We start from the raw sequence: 22,403 nt of genomic DNA on the forward strand, positions 1-22,403 counted from the left end.
TTGGTTTCACCAAACACTGATTGTAACATAACTCATTCTAGCTTTGTGCCATCTCCCTTATTTTCATTTTCTGCTTTTAAAATTCCAACAGTTGAGGACATTTGTTCCATTGTACAAAAATCTAAATCTGTCACGTGTCAACTGGATCCATTACCGACTCACTTGGTTAAAGCTGGTTTATCATTTCTTTCTTCTTTAATCACTGGTATTATGCAAACATCACTTCTTACTGCTACTGTCCCTACTGCACTTAAAACTGCTGTTATAACACCTATTCTTAAGAAACCTGGGACAGACACAAAGAATTTAGCAAATTTTCGTCCTATTTCTAATCTGCCGTTTTTGTCAAAAATCCTGGAAAAAATTGTTGCTCTTCAGCTCCGTGAACATCTCTCTTGCAATAGTCTATATGAGCAGTTACAATCAGGGTTTCGTGCTTTTCACAGTGTTGAAACTGCACTTGTAAAGATTTCAAATGATCTATTACTAGCTGCTGATGCTGGTCTTTTATCAATACTTATACTTCTTGACCTTAGTGCAGCATTTGACACCATTTCACATCCCATACTTTTGAGCAGGCTGGAATCTATTGGAATTACTGGTATGGCTTAAAGCTGGTTTCGTTCTTACCTCACATATCGCATTCAATTTGTACAACTTAAACAGTTTAAATCAAAACCCACTTTTGTTGTGACTGGTGTTCCCCAGGGCTCTGTTTTAGGACATCTTCTGTTTATTATTTATCTTTTATCTATGGGCAACATTTTTAGGAAATATGATATCCATTTTCATTGGTATGCTGACGACACCCAACTTTACCTGTCTTCTAAACCTTCTTCAACGTTTCCCTCTTCTTCTCTTGGTGAGTGCTTAAGTGAATAAAAAAATTGTTTTTCTAGTAATTTTCTAAAATTGAACAGCAGTAAAATAGAAATTCTTCTTGTTGGTTCAAAAAATACAATAAGTAAGTTGAATATTTCTTCTATAGTAATAGATAACTGTTCTGTTCCTCTATCGAATCAGGTCAAAAGTTTGGGTGTCATTCTTGACACAACTCTGTCTTTTGAATCTCACATAAATAGTTACCCGTTCTGCATTCTTTCATATTCGTAATATAAATCTTCATATACACACTCCTTCCCGCACTCTAAGATCTGCTTCTGCACTTACACTTGTTGTGCCACGCACTCGGACAACTTCTATGGGGTCACAAGCTTTTGGCTATGCTGCTCCCCATTTATGGAACTCTCTTCCTGTAGAAGTTCGCAACAGTTCTAGTCTCTCAGTTTTTAAATCTCGTCTTAAAACGTATCTGTTTAGGCAGGCTTTTATGTGATTTAATGTTTGTTGCTGTACTGGTTTGATTGTTAAATGTATTTTTTTTATGAATTTTGTAAGGTGTCCTTGAGTGCCATGAAAGGCGCCTTTAACCCGCCGGCGCGACGAGCTCGATTTCTTCCTTATCAGTGCAAAAGAGAATCAAATTACTCTGTTGATTTTGATCTTACATATAAGTGTTGTACATCATTAGATCCTGTTAAGTGTCTATTTATTTTGTGGGTACTCACAATAAAAACAAAGTGTTGTGCTTTTTGTCAAATAAAGAAAAATAAACATGATGCGCGTTTTGCCTTCTCTCTGTCAGTGAGGTCCATTCTGAAACGCGTCCGAAAAATGAACTGTAACTCTGTCAATACTTGTCACAGAGATACGAGAGATGTATCTTTATGAAGCTGAAATTCTCTTCTTTTAAATGAAGTAATTTTTTATTTTTTTTTATATTTCCAGTTTATGTAATCCGTTTGAAACCAAGGAGAGACAGTTTTTTCGTTCTCCCTTCATTATCTTTAATTAGCTGAGGCCGCCACGCCCCCAGAGCTTTTGCACATGGTAAATAGGCGATCTATGCATCACACACGCGGCACGCCCCCCGATCAATGCCATAACAACACGAAGTAACTATCTTCATCAGAATCACTGATAGTTCATCGCGTTTTGAGGATGGCAGCACGCTACTCCTTCAGAGGATTATGGGCATCGGGGAAAAATTCAAAAGGCAAAAGGCTGCAAATATAAATGGACAGATGTCAGCATCAGTGAGATGTACCGCTTACTTACCTAACTAACCATCAGCCTTCAGAAATTATTCTGGTATGATTTTTTGTTAAATCAATGTTGGAAACAGTTGTGCTGCTTAATTTTTTTTAACCTGTAATAGTTTTTTTTAGGATTCTTTGAATACATTTTTTTTTATAAAAAAAAAACAAATTTGGTCTTTTTATGTTTGTTTTTTTTGAAAGGATGTGTTAAGTGATAGAAGTGATAGATAGATAGATGTGTTCTTAGGAAATATTTATATTTTGAATAAATACTGTTCTTTTTAACTTTTTATTCATCAGTGAATCATTCTTAGTTCAGGCTGCCTCACAGCACCTTGAGATGGGCCATTATAGCCATTGGGGGAGTGTCTTTAGTCTCTCCAGGTGTAAATCACATTAATATTCATGGCCATTCACACTCCCACGCATAAAGCAGTGCTGACCAAAAACTGACGTAAGAAATTTAAATCATTATATTGTTGTTTGTGAAAGAGTGGTCAGAATGATTTTCACATCATTTTGAAGTAAAAATTCAAGCCTACAAAAATAGTAACTCAAAAGTCTTGTGGACAACTATTCAGTATGTGTTAAATGGCCTTATTGCGGTGACATTTTTTTTCCCAAAACGTACTAACCATGCATAATTTTTTTTTTCTATAAAATGCAAACATGTACATCCATTTTGCTCACATATTATTGTAGCAGAGTTTGTGCTGAATACAGCAAATTTATATGTTGGCAAATGGTATGTTTTAAGTAGCTGAAATAAGCACAAATGTCAGGTCATGTCAAAACATCTCAAGGGCCCCAAAAACACCTCAAACCCCAGAGGGTTAAATACAATTTATTATTATTATTATTATTATTAGTGTTACTTGATCTTAGTGCTGCATTTGACACAATTGACCACAACATTCTCTTAAATAGACTAGAAAACTATGTTGGCATTAGTGGAATTGCATTAGCATGGTTTAAATCATACTTATCTGACCGTTATCAGTTTGTAGCAGTAAATGAAGAGATGTCTTATCGATCACAAGTTCAGTATGGTGTACCACAAGGCTCAGTACTAGGACCGTTGCTGTTCACTCTGTACATGCTACCATTAGGAGATATCATTAGGAAACATGGAATTAGCTTTCACTGTTATGCCGATGATACTCAGCTGTATATTTCTTCAAAACGTAATGAAACTTACCAATTCACAAAATTAACGGAATGCATAGCTGATATAAAAAATTGGATGACTAGTAATTTCCTACTACTAAATTCTGAAAAAACAGAGATTCTAATTATTGGACAAAAAACTTCCACACGTAATAACCTAGAATACTGTCTAACACTTGATGGCTGCTCTGTTAAGTCTTCGTCGTCGGTTAGGAACATTGGTGTGCTCTTTGATACCAATCTTTCATTTTAAAATCACGTGTCTAGTATCTGTAAAACCGCATTTTTCCATTTAACCTGTTAACCTGCAACCCCATTTTTGAAAAATCCCCAGATATGGCATTCCCAAACTGAAACAGATACAGTTCATGAACCCTTTGTACTAAAAGCACAAGTAAGATCTCATTTGAAAGCTGACACCTGGAAGTTTATTGTAAATGTAGAATTAATTATTGTCATAATGAAAAAAAATAGTTATAAATAGCTTCAAAGTTTTGTAAAGTTATTATACATTTATTTTTATGAAACATCTTCATGAAAATAAAATTGAAGTTGGCATTGTAGCAATCTAGAAATGCACTGCAGCTAAAGCCACATGTCTGGCCAAGTTATATTTAAAATCTGAAGATGATAAGTCTAAAACTCTGTATTTAGTTCAATGTTTTTCAAGATCATGTCATATGACTTTATTTTGATTAGACTGGTGTTTATTGTCATCTTATAAGCATGTATTCAGTCTATTGCCTCTATTGTTTTGTGATGCAAAAACGAGCCCCATTCAGTCTCAGTCTCCCCTGCACATATTCACACCTCTCCAGCCTGGTTATTGCTCTAAATATGCTTTTCTTTTGTCTGCATTATAATCACTAACGACTAGCAATTCACACTGTTTCAATCCCTCATTTCTTTTATAAAAGTTCTCACTTCACAGTGAAACTGTATCAAATGCCCTTTTTGAAAAACGAAACATTTTAGTAAGCATTCTTATGTAGAAAAAAATCATAAAAATTACACCGAAGTTAGGTAGCAGGTGCTCAGTACTAGCTAGCATGTTAGCTTAGCACACCATCAATACACGACAATTTATGAGAATAAAACTATGTTTGTCTTCCAAACTTACTTTATAGCGCAAGTCGAGTGTTTTAAATAACTTTCTGTAATCTGATTTGGCTTCAGATAAAAAAATCAGATAGAAAATATATTATTTTATTGAATTCTGCACAATTTGAAAGTCTATCTCGATTAGCATTACATTATACATATAATCTATTATTATGAAAATACCTGACATGACTCGAAGAACACAGGTAAATCAAATATCATTGCAATCATGTTTATTGTCTTCAAAACATCTTTATATGCACTTTACAGCGATCTCGGATAGCTTTGTTGTGGCAGGACTTCCTGAATGTCACATGATTATGGCTCTTCTTCATGTGATCCATATATGGACTTTATGTGCAAACAGCGCCCTCACTTTCAGTATGAATTGATAACACAGTAACGTTACATCAGAGTATACAGCGCTCAAAATGATTACATCGACGCATTTGGGTATAAATTCAATAAATATTATTCCTGTCTATAGAAATCTGATGTAAACTTATGAGAATCTATCAATATTTCTCCACATCTGCACATGTTTGAGCTAAAAGCCCCGAGGGACGTTGTTTTGTCAAGCACTGTCATGACGATCGCACGGGAGTTTTTTTCTGAATGAGACCGGCTGAGGCTCATAATTCATATTAAAGGTAACGACTCATTTTTTAATTTCATAACTCCTGACACAAATTAAGACATAACTGTCACTGTAAGTTATTCAGAATACAATAGTGATCAAATACTGAAACTTGAGTCTTATATCGTTTTAATGATGTATAGTTTGTCAAGTTAATAACATTAAATATAATAGTAACTTTGAACTATTTAAAAAAAAACGCTTCAGAGCGTCCACGCACTGGTGACGGTTAACAGGTTAAAAAATATATCGAAATTACGTCATATGCTCTCATTGACAAATGCGGAACAATTAGTTAATGCGTTCATGACATCAAGACTAGATTATTGTAATGCTCTACTGGGTGGTTGCCCTGCACGCTTAATAAACAAACTACAGCTAGTTCAAAACGCAGCAGCTCGAGTTCTTACCAGAACCAGGAAATATGACCATATTAGCCCGGTTCTGTCAACACTGCATTGGCTGCCTATTAAACATTGTATAAATTTTAAAATATTGCTGATTACTTACAAAGCACTAAATGGTTTAGCTCCGCAGTACTTGAGCGAGCTCTTAACGCATTATAGTCCTTCACGCCTATTGCGTTCTCGAAATTCCGGCCAGTTGATAATACCTAGAATATCATAATCGACTGCTGGCGGTAGATCCTTTTCCTATTTAGCACCAAAACTCTGGAACAATCTTCCTAACATTGTCCTGGAAGCAGACACACTCTGTCAGTTCAAATCTAGACTAAAAACACATCTCTTTGGCCTATACACATAACACACTATAGACTTCCTTAATTCAAAATTAGGCTGCATAGTTTAGATCAGCCGGAACCAGGAACACGTCCCGTAAATCCTGATGTACTTGGTACATCATAAGAAGGATGGCGTCTACGCTAATATTAGTCTCTCTGTTTATCCCGAGGGACCCTCTATGGTGGACCTGCGCCTGGACCCATCCCAACTCATCCTGAAGTGCCAGCCTCATCAGCCCTGTGAAGGCCTCATCGACACGACGGCCATCGGCTCTGATCCTCAACAACTCGTCTCCATACCGGCGTGATTACTTCGACTTCCAACCAGATGGAAATGGATAAATACTTTAATGTTCCGATCCAATTTGACTTGTAATGCTGCCGAATCATACACTGTTCCTTCGTTGGCCAGAGGAGAACTGGCCCCCGACTGAGTCTGTTTTCTCCCAAGGTTTTTTTTCTCCCAAGTCCATTCTGTCACCTGATGGAGTTTTGTTTTCCTTGCCACTGTTGCCTTGGCTTTTGGCTTGCTTAGTTGGGGACATTTAATATTCAACAATATTATTGATCTGCCTTACTTAAGGTGGACGTTGATGCAATTTTTCTTCTAGAAACAAACTTTGTTGTATTATTTTTTATCACTGTGAAGCTGCTTTGATAAAATCTGTATTGTAAAAAGCGCTATATAAATAAAGGTGACTTGACTTGACAAAATGTGTTTACAAATTTTAAGGTTATTCATTCAAGTGTTCTTGTTAACATGATATATGATAAAAAAAATGTTTTAAAGAATAACATACTATTTTAATCATTTTTCATTAGTTCATAACCAATTTCACATGTCCGTGTTGACCAACATGACATTTGCATTTTGCAAGTTATGTATTTTTTTTAAACATTTATTATTTTCAGGATTATATGTGTCCCTTTTCACATAAGATATATTTTATTCAAAATAAACCTTATTTTTTTGTAAATATTTTGTTATTTGTGTGCTTCCCTCAGTTTGACTTACCACCCCGTCACACTAACTTGTTTTATCTATAAATAATGTACTGTTTCTTTAAATGACATCACAAAGCGGAAGTGACATCATTGGAGCCTTGTTGCCGCCAAGAACAAAAATACAGGCAAGTACTGACATTCCTCTACATTCTGGCCAGCAGCCATATCACCCTGTAGCCCAAGACTGGTTGCCCACTGAAGCTAAGCAGGGCTGAGCCTGGTTAGTACCTGGATGGGAGACCTTCTGAGAAAACCAGGTTGCTGCTGGAAGAGGTGTTAGTGAGGCCAGCAGGGGGCGCTCACCCTGTGGTCTGTGTGGGTCCTAATGCCCCAGTATAGTAATGGGGACACTATACTGTCAAAGAGCACCGTCCTTCGGATGAGACCTTAAACCGAGGTCCTGACTCTCTGTGGTCATTAAAAATCCCAGGATGTCTTTCGAAAGAGTAGGGGTGTAACCCCGGCATCCTGGCCAAATTTGCCCAGTGGCCTCTGTCCATCATGGCCTCCTAATCATCCCCATATATATATATATATATAGACACTGATTGGCTTCATCACTCTGTCTCCTCTCCACCAGTAAGCTGGTGTGTGGTGAGCGTTCTGGCGCAATATGGCTGCCGTCGCATCATCCAAGTGGATGCTGCACATTGGTGGTGGTTGAGGAGATCCCCCTTCCATGTGAAGCGCTTTGAGTGCCTAGAAAAGCGCTATATAAATGTAATGAATTATTATTATTATTATTCTTTATTTGTTGATTTTTCATGTTCCGTCAAGCTTAAACCAACCACTCTGTAACGCAAAATAGAGAGGGAAAACTGATTTTTATTTTTTATTTTACATTATTAATGCAAAAATATATATATTTCAGATATAATGCATGTATGCTAGGTGAGGAACTTGACCACATGGGAGATCTGCGGCCATTTTGGCCTGAAATTTACCACCCCGTCACATACCACCCCGTCGCATGTTTTTATTGTGACGTGGTGGTAAGGGATGTGACTGGGTGGTTCTGCTTCCCATTTGAATGTGAGGATGTGAGAAATCAAGGATTCTTATATAGTCTAATCATTTTTTTTTGTTAACTTAACCCTGTTGTGTTCGTTCACTCACTATATCACTCACACACTTATTACTCACTATCTCTTTCACTCACCATGTCACTCACTCAATCACTGCCACTCACTCACCATCTCTTTCACTCCATCACTGTCACTCACTCACTGCCACTCACTCACCATCTCTGTCACTCACTCACTCTTTCACTCAATCACTGTCACTCACTCACTATCTCTTTCACTCACTGAATCATTGCCACTCACTCACTCACTTAATCACTGCCACTCACTCACTATCTCTTTCACTCACTGTCACTCACTCACTCACTTAATCACTGCCACTCACTATCTCTTTCACTCACTGTCACTCACTCATTCACTCACTGCCACTCACTATCTCTTTCACTCCATCACTGTCACTCACTCACTATCTCTTTCACTCCATCACTGTCACTCACTCAATCACTGCCACTCACTCACTATCTCTTTCACTCACTTAATCACTGCCACTCACTCACTATCTCTTTCACTCACTCACTCATTTAATCACTGCCACTCACTCACTATCTCTTTCACTCACTGTCACTCACTCACTATCTCTTTCACTCACTCACTCACTCATTCTCTCTTTCACTCACTATAAAAACTAGCAGGATATTTAGGCTGATTTAGCTGTTGCTACTGGGATGGTGGATCTATTAAAAACTCATTCAGTCATCAATTTGCTTTTCCCATTTTATTGTGCTTCACATGTAGGAGTAGACATTTCTTAGGTGGTAATTGTTGGTTCCTAAACCCATAAACAACATAGAAACTATTAATAAATTACACACATTTGCACATCAAAACCATACATCTGAAATCAGCTTGTAACAAATCAAAATGTATAACACCAAACAGAAAATATACATAACCAGAATTCAATGTAACATATCAACACAATCCCTTTAACTAAACAAACCAGAAGAGAGGAACTTACATGGTCAACCACGCAACAATTCCACACAGAGCATGCATGAATGGGGAGACGGTCTCTTACATACAAACAAGCTGAGACAAAGCATGATTAGCTAGTGACAACAAGTGATCTTATCAGGACTCAATCAGCCAATTAGATCGCAGCAGGATTTTCTACACTCACTGTCACTCACTCACTCACTTAATCACTGCCACTTAATCACTGCCACTCAATCACTATCTCTATCTCGCTCACTTACTATCTCTATCTCACTCACTCACTCACTATCAGTGTTTAATGAAGAATGTTACATTTTATAACATTTGCAGATATCTGTCTCCATCATGGCTCCATTAAGCGCTGCTGAGAGACAACGACGATGCCGTGCACGTCGGGATGCTGATACTGAGAGGAAGCAAAAATATCTAGAGAGTGAGCGTCAGAGATGGAGACGGGATGTAGAGCAAGGAAAAAAAAGAAGATAAGTGATCTAAGTGAGGGAAGCGTCAGCTGCGTAAAAAGTGGAGGAAGCAGAACAAGAAGAGAAAAGAGAAAGCAGAGGCTAGGAAGCGCAGTCTTGACACCTTTCCTTTGAGTCCAGATTCAAGGTCAGGGTTGTGTGCAGTTAGGATAATAAATAAATGGATACATGTAGAGAATAAAAAGTAGGCCTATCATTGATGAGTAATTGTTTTTATATATGGTGTACATGACTTAAACCCCTAAGTTACCAGTAGATTTTGGTTTTGTTTCAGGCAACATAAAGAAGGAAAGCGAATTTCCAGGAAGAACAGGGATACACTACGCAAAGAAATTACACTACGCAAAACTAAATGTGACCACAGGAGTCATATAACGAAGGTATTAACTCTAGGGTGCTCGACTACGCCACCTGGGGCCTTTCACACCAAGATGTACCTTAGCTAGACCTCCAACACCTTGATTAGACAAGAGGGCTCTCACACGCAGATACTTAAGTAATGACAGAGACGTAGTATTTCAATATAAAAGTACAACAATATTTATTAACAAATCATCCAGTAAAAACAGTCGGGGGTTTGTTTCTCATAATAGTGTGAGACGAGACAGATTAGGCCAGCCAGAGGGAGGTAATGGCTGCCGCCAGAAATATCAAAACACAAACAATAATGGCTTCAATGGTCGGCTGTTTGGAAGAGGTTACCTGTCCTGGAAGAGGAGTGAGACCGACACACCACCCGTGCTGCTGATTATGTTGCCTATACACACAAACACACACCCGCACACACGCACACTCATAGGCACAGATACTATAAAAACAAAGTGATCACTGCAAATAGTGAGGTGACCACTACAAATACTGACCACTACAAATACTGTGTGCGATGCGTGAAGAGGAGGACTCAAATCCGGCGACCTACTCCACGAAACAGCTTCAACACTCTGGTTGGATCAGGAAGAGGAAAAGCTAGATGTTAGCATTACCACAGCAAAATAAATGGGGCAGCCAATATCTCACCTATGGCTGACATACGACAACATAGAAGAGGGAAAATGAAATAAAAAAAATCAACCAACCTCGCCTAGGTTTAGACCAGATCAGACAGGAAAAACAAAATAACAAAAATGAAGCAAACAAAATGAGGCAAAAGCTACAATTACATTAAAGTAACAGAAGGCAAAGCAGCAGTGACAATCTTTCTCTAGGGATACAACATTCCACATAAACGGAAATGGGGCTCCACAGTTACCTCACCCGCACGCAAACCAGTCACAGGCGACAGCACAGCGAACACAGTGTAAAGAGGACGTACGCGGCAGGGATTACTCAGTTTTCAACCTGATGTGCCGGTTTTATCCAAAGTGCTATTGACACTAATGAATAACTAGCCTGCTTACAAGCTAACTCGAGGGCGTGGCTGAGAGGAAGAGGGATACGGCGAGCACAGAAGGACAACCTTGCTACGGCTGTTACTATGCCGGTTACATAAAGAAATCTCTAGAGAAGGAAAGAAAACGTGCTGACAAATACAGAAAAAGATATAAGCGCTTAAATTAGAATGACTCCCCTCGTTCAAAAATAAATGAATTAACTTAGACGAGCAGAGTAAGCTCCAAAATCAGAAAAACACTACTCTACCATGAAGCCTTGATTGAAGACATAAAGAATAAGTACTGTAAAGCCAGAAAATAAAAATAAAAACAACTAATAGCAAAGGTAACAGCGGGGAGGATTGTGAAGAAGTACAGGCTACAAGGTTTTGCCGAAAATGCCCTTGGATTTTCAAAGAAGCGTCGCAGTGTTCAGAGTGAAGACCTCTGCTCCACCAACAGAAATCCCACCAACAGGTTTACTACTGCTTTCAAGTCCAAAGTCAAAACCTTCTTCGCTCGAGATGACCACAGTCGGATAACGACTGGACAAAAACCAACAATTACCAAGAACAAGGTGAAGAAGCAGAAAAGGTTTCTGGCTGTCACAATGAAAAATCTTCACAAAATATTTCTTACTGAAAACACAAACAACATATCATACTCCCTTTTCTGTAAGCTTCGTCCAGATTTGTCATTGAGAAGTTGCATAATTTGAGGCTCATAGATACTTCAGATCTACAGAGTTTGACTAAAATGATAACCTGTGATACCTTCAGGAAAATCTGCATGTATGATGAGTGTGAGGAATTCAAAGACAAGACTGTTCAGCTCTCCAGATTTGATGGCTCAGCAAAAGTTGCGTTCACTCAATGGGCCACAGCAGAGAAAGCAAGGGAAGATGCGAGGGAGGGTCGCATCTGTGGAGATCACAGTGAAGAAAACAATGGAGGACACACAAGACAATCCTGTGGAGTTATTCCACACTCTTCTCCATAAATTCAAAAGACACACATTCAAGATAAATCAACAGTACTCGTACTGCAGAGAGTTGAAGAAGAACCCTGAGGAGAACCTGTCAAAAGAGGAGGACGTGATCCACATTGACTCCTCTGAAAACTATGCAAATACAGCTCAGAGATCCAAGCTGTCCACTTTTGCTCCTCGCACCAACAAGCTACTCCGCACACTGGTGTTTTCTACATAGGTGGGGAAAAAGAGCCCATCTGTTTTAGCACAGTGTCACCCTCCAAACACAAAAGCCCGCCAGCTATATGGGAACACATGAATCCAGTGCTGAATTATCTACAAGCCACATACCCAGATGTATCTGTTCTACACTTTCTGAGTGATGGACCTTGCACCCAATACAAACAGAAAGGGAAATTCTTCCTTGTCAGCACAGAGCTCGCAAGAAGAGGCCTGAAAGGTGGAACATGGAACTTCTTTAAGGCAAGCCATGGCAAGGGGGACGCTGACGGTGTTGGGGGAACCTTGAAAAGAACAGCGGACAAGCTGGTGACCAACGGCCGCGACATACCCGATGCCCATGAGCTATATAAGGCCCTCTCTGAAACGTCTACAACTGTTAAGTTGTTTTATGTAGCATCTGAAGCAGTGGACAGGGCCGGCGCTCCGCACACGCACATCACGCACTGCGCGTAGGGCACCAAGTGCTTGGGGGGGCACCAAAAAATCTGGGTCGTGAAAAATCATCACAATAGGCTACTAGTATAAATAACAAATAAAATGTCTAAAGCATGTTAATATACAAAAGCAATACAAAAGTAATATAGGCCTAGACCAAATTAGTCGAGAAAAAGGTGAATCTCCTGTGCCAGTCTCCCTCTGGTGCCCCCCCTTCCCCACCTCCCAGTGGTCTGTTCGATTATGCCTCAATCAATGTCAAATTTGGCAGACACCGACCTCAGACATGGCCTCGGAAAGGCACCAAGAGTCGGGGGCGGAAAAAAGGAAAAAGAAGAGACAGCGGGATGATACTCGCGCGTCGCTTGCAGGTAAGACAATGTTTTAAATAAAAATGTTAGTTTTGTAGCGCGGGCGCCCTTGCGTCGTGAATGCATGTCCAGGGGGGCGTCGCTAGTAGTGCAAATGATCCGGGGCTTTTTTAGCCCTGCATGTTGAATCTTTTATTTTAACGGGGGTCCGGGAGTTTCTCCCCCCTGAAATTTTGAAACTTGGGCTGTTTAAGATGCAGTTAGTTTGTTTGAGAAGAAAACGAAGACCGAGATACGTTTTTTCGTTGTTGTTCTATGCGGATAATGCGGTCATTTTCAAGAGGTTCATAGGCCAAGGCCCAAGGGCGACATCTGTTGGTGAAATTGCAATTAGAACCCCCCCCCCCCCACACACACACACACACACACACACACACAATCTCAGTGTTTGTATATTTTCATATTCAGAGTTGTCAAATTATTAGGGCTGGGAAAAGATTAATCGCATCCAAAATAAAAGTTTGTGTCTACATGATATATGTGTGTGTACTGTGTATAATTATTTTGTATATATAAATACACACACGCACGTTCATCAGTGGGACAGGAACGTTTAAGTGGTCTGGCTGTCATCAGCATCAATGGGGACATGGCTCAGAAACTGTCATATGATGACCTGATAGCTGATTTTGCAGCTAGGAAATGTAGGCGTGTGCCTCTGTTGGGCCTCTGACAACTGATGGTAGTGAAAATGTTTAATATAGTTCTATAGAATAGCAGAATGGTCTCTTTATAGAGATGTAGTCCCTCTGTTGAGTAAATTCTACTGTGCAGTTATGTATGGTTATTTGCAGTTTAAAATGTGCACTTTAAAATTCATACTTTTGCAAATGCAAACTTTTTTTGCACTTTTAACTTTCTGTGTTTACATTGTTCAGTTCCAAATCTGTGTTTTTAGTAATTGTGGTGGTTTTTGGTATTTATAATTTTAAACTTTATATTATTTATTTCTTTTCATATTTGGTGCCATTGTTAATGTAAAATTATTGCAGTTATTTTGGAAGTAAAGAGAACCTAACTAAGAAATTCTGAATGGTTGTTATTCCTTGGGTGAGTGAGTGAGTGGGTGGTTGGCAGTGGTTGGGGGTGGGGGGCACCACCAAGCATTTGTGCTTAGGGCACCCAAATGGCTAGCGCCGGCCCTGGCAGTGGAGCAGGCAATGGAAAAGATGCCAGGCCAGATTCCACCAGTGACATCCACAATGAAAACCCACCAAGTGGTCACATTCACTCCAGGAGAAATCCTTTACTGGGAAGTTAGTTGCATCCACGCAAAAGCAGCTGAGATGTCAGTGCTTCACCACACAGCATTTCACTTTTAACAAAACAGCCCAAAAGGTGCCAACAGAAGCAATTGCTTGGGAAAGTGGAGATCTCATTGGGAAGTGGTGCGTTCATAAATATGACAGACCTTTATCCTGGGATCATCATGGAAACAGATGAAACACATGCCCTTGTAAAGTGTATGCACCGTGTCAACAGGTTCTTCTGGCCTCCAAGAGATGACTTCCTGTGGTATCTCTTCGATGATGTGCTCGAAATCATTGAAGCACCACAGCCTGTGACATCCCGCCACATGGAAATACAGAGGGATGTGTGGAAAATAGTGCAAACTTTGAAAGAGTGATTGTTTAGCACATGTATTAACTTAAGACATTATTAAAAACATTATTTTAGCTAAAGTATTGTCCAATGCTGGTTTTACTCCGTGTGTCTGTGGGGTAGAACACCCCCTTCGCCATCTCATACATTTATACGATTTTTAAACAAACCATTTTTATTTATTTTTTCACACAAAATCTGTTGCAGTCTCAAAATCTGCATCAATGTTCAATCAGACAATATGGGAGTAGCGAAAAGCCCATTTTTCTTAGGGTGTGCCTTTAGCCACGTTGCACCCTACTCCTCTGAAAAATGAAGGGGTCCGAACCTCGGGGACCTCAATGGTGGGAACGACCCTGGGTGCGTGGCCATTTCCGTGGGTGCTCGAGTTAAGCCCATGATTTGTTTTAGGCCCATCTGTAAAATTATGCAGCAGAATTTTTTATTAAATCAATTTGTTTTGTGTTGTATAGTATGTGTCAAGTTTACAGATGCAGAAAAGTGAGTTGTGTCATCACTGCTCATTATCACACTACACTACAACGATTGCTTGTCAAATAAATAACTGAACATGAAATCATTTTAGTTCATGCAGTAGAGATTGCAGAGTGATACATGACCCAGTAAAAATGAATAATCCTGAATAGGTTAAAAGGATAGTTCACCCAAAAATGAAAATTCTGTCATTATTTACACACCCTCATGTTGTTCCAAACCTGTATGAGTTTCTTTCTTCTGTTGAACACAAAAGACATTTTGAAGAATATTGGTAATCAAACCGTTTGCCCATTGACTTCAATTGTATCGGATTAAACAAACAATCAAGCAAAAGGAAAAAGATACATTTCTCACAATATCTTCTTTTGTTTAATAGAAATAATGAGGATGAGTAAATGATGGCAGAATTTTCATTTTTAGGTGAACTATACCTTTAAGATTCATGTTAAAGTGTGTCCCCTAAAAGCACACACTTTAACAACTCGGTGTATACCCTGAAAACGCACTTAACTTTTTTTCTTCTCTTTTTTTTCAACTAACTTTTTGCAAAGTTACTTTAAGTGTCTGGGTTAGTTAAAAACGGAGCTATTTTAAGTGAAAACTGGTTTATTGGACAACTCATTCAATGAACAATGAGTGAAGGATGAGTGTAAGTTTCGTTTTCGCTAAACAGAATCCTTCTAGTGAACAGAAACCTAGAGAAAGCTCGCGCTGAGCGGTTTATTATCAGACTCTTCTGATCGCTGGATTCACTCTGCATCAGGACCACTGAAGGTAGGAGATAAACGTAGAAGTAGTACAACGTTTTTAAAAATTACTTATAATACTAATGTAGCCTAATTTAACTTAACAATATAGCCTAAAATAAATTGGTTGTTAGTAATTATGTATCATAAAAATCGCATTTATTTTATTTTTTATTTTGCACTAAACTGAGCTATTTCACATAACAGATGTTTTATAGTCTACATTGTAGTTTGTCTTCTGGAAAACATGTATTTATAAAATATCTTTAAAAAGGAAAATATTAAACCAACGCTGCACATAGGGGTTCAAGCGCTTTAAGACCTTCCATACATTAAATAAATATGTAGTGTAGCTTTTGAGCTATCAAAAAATACACGGAGGCAGGATTGCAGTGTGAGGACAACAGTTGTGTTTTTTTTTTATTAAACTTATGCGTCAGAAAAACGCTTCTATCCACACCCCAAACTCTCATGACACAAGCTGTGTGCTACACAGTACAACACAAAAAATGACATGAAGGCACATGAAAGTTTGAATCAAGTCACACAGACAAGACAAAACAGGAGTGTCAAGACTATAGACCAAGAAATAGACTAGAGTGACAGAACCCTGACAGGTTACCATATTAAATGCTTTAAATCCTTATTCAATTTTTGCATGTGTTAGTCACAAATTTAATGTTGTAGAGTATATTTTCATCAATATTCTGATTTTCAATATTCTGATCAGATTTAATGTCAAAACGATGTTCTATCAAGTTTTTTTTTCTTTCTTTTTTAAAATGAATTTTACCTATGAATTGTAGTGAATTGATGATTTTTTCTCATAGCCTAGGCTATATGTTGTTGAATATGTATGTTTGATAATGTTTTAATAAATCATGCTTTTAATTAAGATACAAAATACTATATACTATATACCAAACTACTTTATTTATTTATTTATTTATTTATTTATTATTTATTTTTTTGCCCGATTTTATTATATTCATATAATGGTTTTAGGAAAAAAAGGGCTGAAGTAGCTCCGAGTGCCCTTATCCTAGTGCACATAATGAAAAAAAAAAAACCTGAGCATTTGTTTGCAAATAATAAAGAGTGACAAGCCGTAACATAGAGACAGGGATGTACACATACAAACGGTCAGATAGACACACGGCCAGACAGAAAAACAAACAGATAGACAGACAAAAAAATATATTGGGTAGGTAAATGATTGGAAGGGTAGAGATAATTGGAGGGGAGGAGAGGGGGTAAAAGGGAAAGCATGTGGCTTACATTAACTGTTGATTTTGTAAAAAAGTTATGAGGGGATTCCAGGTTTCTTTAAAGGCAGATATATTGTTCTTTTTATGAGCTATGGTTTCTTCTGTCAAAATAAAATCTGTAATTAAGTTAATCCAATGGGTGAAATGGACAAGGACTGGGGGTTTTGTATTTGGAAGGGATAAAAACTACTTATATTTGTTTTTATTAAGAATTTGCAGAATTTGAAAATACATTTTTAAACAGTTGTTTTATCCACACAGGAGAATGTAAAAGAAGAACAATGAGTTCAGCATCGAGACAAAAGAAGAAAAAGAAGTATGTGCTTTTATTCACTGCATGTTTTATGCTTCATCCCATTATGGAGTGGCGTGTTAGTAAATTATATTGAGAGTTATCACATATAGCACATTTATGCAAAAAAAAATTAAAAATCATATTAGCCAATAAGCAAACTCTAGCATTAAATAAGGTAATTTTGTACTTAGTCTATTACACAATGAACCTTGAATTTGCTCTGTATGTGTTTTGTGCAGTTTGTGATAAACTTTACATTGTTCAATGCAGAAATAAATTTGGTGCGACGTCTCCACCATTCATTGATTACCTGAAAGAAATCTTGAGAAGGTACCCAGATGGAGGACAAATATTGAAGGTAGGCTAAAAAAAGGTTTAAATATTGCATGAACACTTTCACATCATTTTTAAATGGTATGTATCTTAAATATCTCATCGTATCTGTCTTTAATATTAATCCTGTAACGCACCAGGAGCTGATCCAGAATGCAGATGATGCAGGAGCTTCACGTGTGGTGTTTATTCATGATGAGAGGCATTATGGGACTCAGAGCCTGTGGACTGAAGAGCTCGGGAAGTATCAAGGTATTTGTGTTGTAAACAGATTTAAATCACACTAGAATTAAACTTTATAAAGTTACTTTAGAGCCCACAACAAAGGACATTACAGTCTAAGGTTTTACATTTGTGCTCATTCATGTCACAACCATGAAGAGTTCAGGAGTTTCGCTGCTTACCTTCTGTTTTTTAAATGGGGAAGGAGTTTTATTTTTTTTAATTAATCTTATTTCAGAGATCAATATATTTTTTTATATATATACACACTACACGACTGTCAGGCGGATTATGAATGTAATCTGATCAGCCGTAACGCACCGGGTCGGCTCTATTTGAGCTCAGTCGTTGTCTAATCTTAGAATTTAAGATCCAGGGCCTGTACCATGATGGTAGTTTAACAAACTCAGGGTTGCAGGGTTGTGAAGTTTATACAGTTGATAAAGGTATAGAGAGAGTTGAACATTTAAGCTCATAGTCATTTTATAGCTTTATCTATCGATTCTAAAGCGTATTACCTTTATTTATTTATTCATTTAAACTGTGCGTAATAATAATTGATAAACTACCATTGTACATGTGATCGATTATTGGTATAATTACATAAATCATATCGGTAACACTTTACTTGAAGGGGTGTACATAAGACTGACATGACACCTTCATAACCATGACATGACATATGTCATGAATATGAAGTAGGGTTTATGCATGTTTATGACAACTGTCATTAAGTGTCTTTCGCTCAATAATGACATTTTGAATGCAAATATGACATTGTTTGAGATGTCTTTGTTATGACACCTTGACATAAACCAATACATCATAACCTGTCAGTGTCTTTGTCATGACAACTTGACATTAAATTAAGTTAAACTGTCATGTGGTTGGTTTTGACATTGGCTGTCATGAGGCATTATAACTGTGTTATGAATATTTTTCTTGAGCTCAACTACAGTGGTACACATTGAATTTGTCATTAAACAGTTATAATGCCTCATGACAGCCAATGTCAAAACCAACCGCCTGACAGTTTAATGTAATGTTAACCAATAAAGCTAAGTGGTTTCTTAAGTTTGATAATTAATCTGCTATGTCATGTTTATGACAGGTTGTGTTGTCTTAGTAATGTCAAGTTGTCATGACAAAGACACTGACAGGTTATGATGTATTGGTTTATGTCAAGGTGTCATAACAAAGACATCTCAAACAATGTCATATTTGCATTAAAAATGTCATAATTGAGCGAATGACACTTAATGACAGTTGTCATAAACATGCATAAAACTTCCTTCATATTCATAGCATGTGTCATGTCATGATTATGAAGGTGTCATGTTAGTCCTATGCACACCCCTTCAAGTAAAGTGTTACCATAATATCTAAATCATACAAAATTATTATTCTAAATAAGCGTTACTAAAAGCCAGATGATTTTATCTTTAAAAATCATTTGCTGTGTAGTGACCTTTAATTTGGAGTAGAAACATGTGGGGTGACTTTATCCTATCAGACATGTGACACTTTGCTCACAGCTGATTGGTCCAAGTTCGGTTTGCAACATCCGTGAGCATCACCTGACCCGGACCAGTGTGAGTTACTATGGCGATGAACACTGCTAAAAGACAAACCACTTTCATGGTGCCTAAAACCCAGGGTTGGTGCAAACTGAACTGAAACACACCTGCTATCCTCCTGAACCGGCTTCACGGTACAGACCCCTGATGTTGCCAGTCGTCCACACGTTTATTTTGTGACTGACGCCGGTGACTACGCTGTGTAGATGCGCTCCCTGTCAAACATCATTCATGAATTTTTTTTTAATTTTGCCAAACACATCTTGTTTTTGATGTTTCTTTTGTTATTTTATTCTGTAAGTTAACATTGCAAGGTAATTATTTTTAGGATATTCATTGTTTTTGGGAGATGAAAAAAGTGAAACTGCATTCTGTAAAAATTCAGAATAAGCAGCTTATGTAGACTATATAACTGCACTTGTTTCTGAATATGTATTTAATTTAAATAGTCTAACGGATAAAAAAAATCACAAACATTACAGTTTTTTCTTTAGCTACTTTGGGAGTAACCAAAATAATAAATTAAACACACTTTTCCATTAATAACTGACATCTGTTTTCCTCTTTTGAAAAGCACCAGTCACCACTGTTGTATCTTAAACGGTTTGTATCTCAGATATCTAAATCCAGGTCAAAATCTTTGCTGCATAAAGTACATACAGTATGGGAGGCATGACTCATTAGGAGTAGTCTTTTTCCTATAATAAAGACTTTCAGTATTGTCAAAGAATACTCCTAATGAGTAGGGCTGTAACGATACACCAAACCCACGATTCGATTCGTATTACGATTTTTGACCCACGATTCGATTCGTATCGCGATTCTATCACGGGGTGGGGCTTGAGGGGGCGGGGCTTGTGGTGAAAAAAAGAGATTTTGAGAGAAGAAGAAAAAAACCGGTATTTTTATTAAATAACATTAGGAAAAACCTGTATAATCTAAACACCAAAGAACAATAATAACTATGCAAATTATTAAACTATACTAGGCAGTGTAGGCTGCTGCTTTTGGGCTGTGTTCTGTACTCCAACTAAATTGATTTCGGGATGGTGCCGTAGGATATGCATCTGCATGTTGGACGTGTTGCCGGTCAATTGAGGATTAATTTAATAGAGGAATCCCCCCTTTAGATGATTCTCATGGGGAGGATTTTTTTTTGTTTGAGGGGGAGAAAGGGGGGGCATTTTTTCCAAACAAAATTATTACATTTATCTTGCCTAAATGTTTGCGCTCATTGCATTTTTACAATGGGGTAATATTGTTGTTAAGAATTTACACATCACAAGGAAGCTTGATTTAAATTGTTTAATTAAATTGAAAAAAGTAGCACAAATAAATACAATAGAATAAAGATACAAATAAAGACAATTAAAGAGAAAAGTTTTTGAATAGGTCTAACACTAGTATTCATATACAGAAACTGAATAAAGTAATCAAATGGAAAATAACACTGGGTAGTATTTTAGTCCTGAATAAATTAAATACATAGGCTATTAATCCTGATTCCTTTAACTTAAAGCTATCTTTTGTTGTTTTGACAACAAAATTAATGACAGACACATATGGCTGCCGTCACTTTAAGAGCTAGTGCACGGATCCTGTTCATTATACTGGCATGCGTTTATGCTTATTAAAGACAAAACCGACTATGTTTAGAGTATAGCCTACTCACAAAGACCGAAATTGACAATTTTGCGTGCTAAAGCAATATAATCCGCGAAAAATAGTTACTAGCCAGCTGTTTTTGAGGCGGATTTTCTATGAATGTGCGCATAGAAAATAATCTCTCAGAGAGCGCGCGAGCACTGATTAGTTTAAAATCGCTTGAATGTTTAAACTGGTAAGACTTGGTAAGACTTAAAAAGACTTCAGTCACGATGCACTGCTGGCCCGATTGTGCAAGTGAATATTCCGTCATGCCCCGACCTTACAGTCTATGGTCCCGACCAGGGGCGTTGCTAGACCCATTTTACTGGGGCACGTGCCCCAGTATAAATCTGCTGTGCCCCAGTAAATCTGAAGTTTGAGTTTAACAATTTATTTTATTTGTCAGTGTATTTAATAGAAATTATATTATAGGGTAATAGAAATGATCTATTTGCAACGCAGTAATAAACCAATCAATGCTTGTAAAAGCAACGCAGTTTAACCGAAACCGAAGCTGACCCACGCGACAGAAATCCGCGCGCGTCTGTGTTTCCTAGCAACAGCAGCGCGCACACATCTGAGCACACCGAAGTCCGGTGTTGGCACCTTTTTTTACAGTCTATGGTTGGCACGTGAGGTAGGCTATATGAAAACATGACGAAACAAAAGTTTCTAAATAATACAAATAATCTTAAAAGTAAAATTGAGTCAGAGTCAAGTGATTCTTCCGTTTTGCCAAAATGAAGCATAGGCGGTAGCCGTAGCCTACAGTTTAATGCTCGACAAATAAATCAACTTAGTTTGGACTTGGCTGGGGAACTTTGTTTTCTTTTAGAATATACATGCTCTTTATTTTATATAGTATATATTAACTCTTTATTGATTTATTGAAATGTTAATTGTAAATTCTTGAAAAATATAAAGGCTAATTATTCATTAACATTGTGTAATGTAGAAGAATGCAAATGTGCAAGAAAGTTTTCTCTCCGTTTTCTATTTTCTAAAGTTTTCTATTTTCATACAGTGTTGCCTTCTATGGCACAAAGAAAAAAGAAATTCGTGTAACATGATTTTAAAGCTATTGTTATCCAATTTGTTGGCATTCAAACACCTTAAAATCATCACCTAATCATCCCTATATATATATATATACACACTGATTGGCTTCATCACTCTGTCTCCTCTCCACCAGTAAGCTGGTGTGTGGTGAGCGTTCTGGCGCAATATGGCTGCCGTCGCATCATCCAAGTGGATGCTGCACATTGGTGGTGGTTGAGGAGATTCCCCCTTCCATGTGAAGCGCTTTGAGTGCCTAGAAAAGCGCTATATAAATGTAATGAATTAAAATGCACATATGTAGGTCCGAGAAATCCAAATTTTCTCGGGGGAGCATGTCCCCGAACCCCCCTAAGTTACTCTACCCAGCATGGTGTTTTTGAAACAAACAAATGTAATTTACCTATCGGTAAGCCCCGCCCTCCTTAGTTACTCTTGCTATCTCAGACAAACAATGGGGGGCCTGTGCCCCAGTAGAGCTTAATGTCTAGCAACGCCCCTGGTCCCGACTCCAAAACGC

The 22,403-nt window shown here is 37.8% G+C and overlaps 1 protein-coding gene across 1 annotated transcript in view; it reads left to right on the plus strand.

The window, feature by feature from the left end:
• The first annotated feature begins 17,012 nt into the window (after positions 1 to 17,012).
• Positions 17,013 to 22,403, plus strand: part of LOC130102419 (sacsin-like) — a 37,111-nt gene continuing 31,720 nt past the window's right edge. The window contains exons 1-3 of the mRNA XM_056268443.1: positions 17,013 to 17,069; positions 17,319 to 17,406; positions 17,522 to 17,633. Coding sequence (XP_056124418.1) covers positions 17,035 to 17,069; positions 17,319 to 17,406; positions 17,522 to 17,633 — 235 coding nt within the window. The 5' untranslated portion in view covers positions 17,013 to 17,034. The remainder of the gene's footprint in view (positions 17,070 to 17,318; positions 17,407 to 17,521; positions 17,634 to 22,403) is intronic.

This window comes from Rhinichthys klamathensis, unplaced genomic scaffold (genome assembly GCF_029890125.1).
Source record: "Rhinichthys klamathensis goyatoka isolate OS25496 unplaced genomic scaffold, OSU_Roscu_1.1 h1tg000272l_1, whole genome shotgun sequence".
Lineage (NCBI taxonomy): Eukaryota > Metazoa > Chordata > Actinopteri > Cypriniformes > Leuciscidae > Rhinichthys > Rhinichthys klamathensis.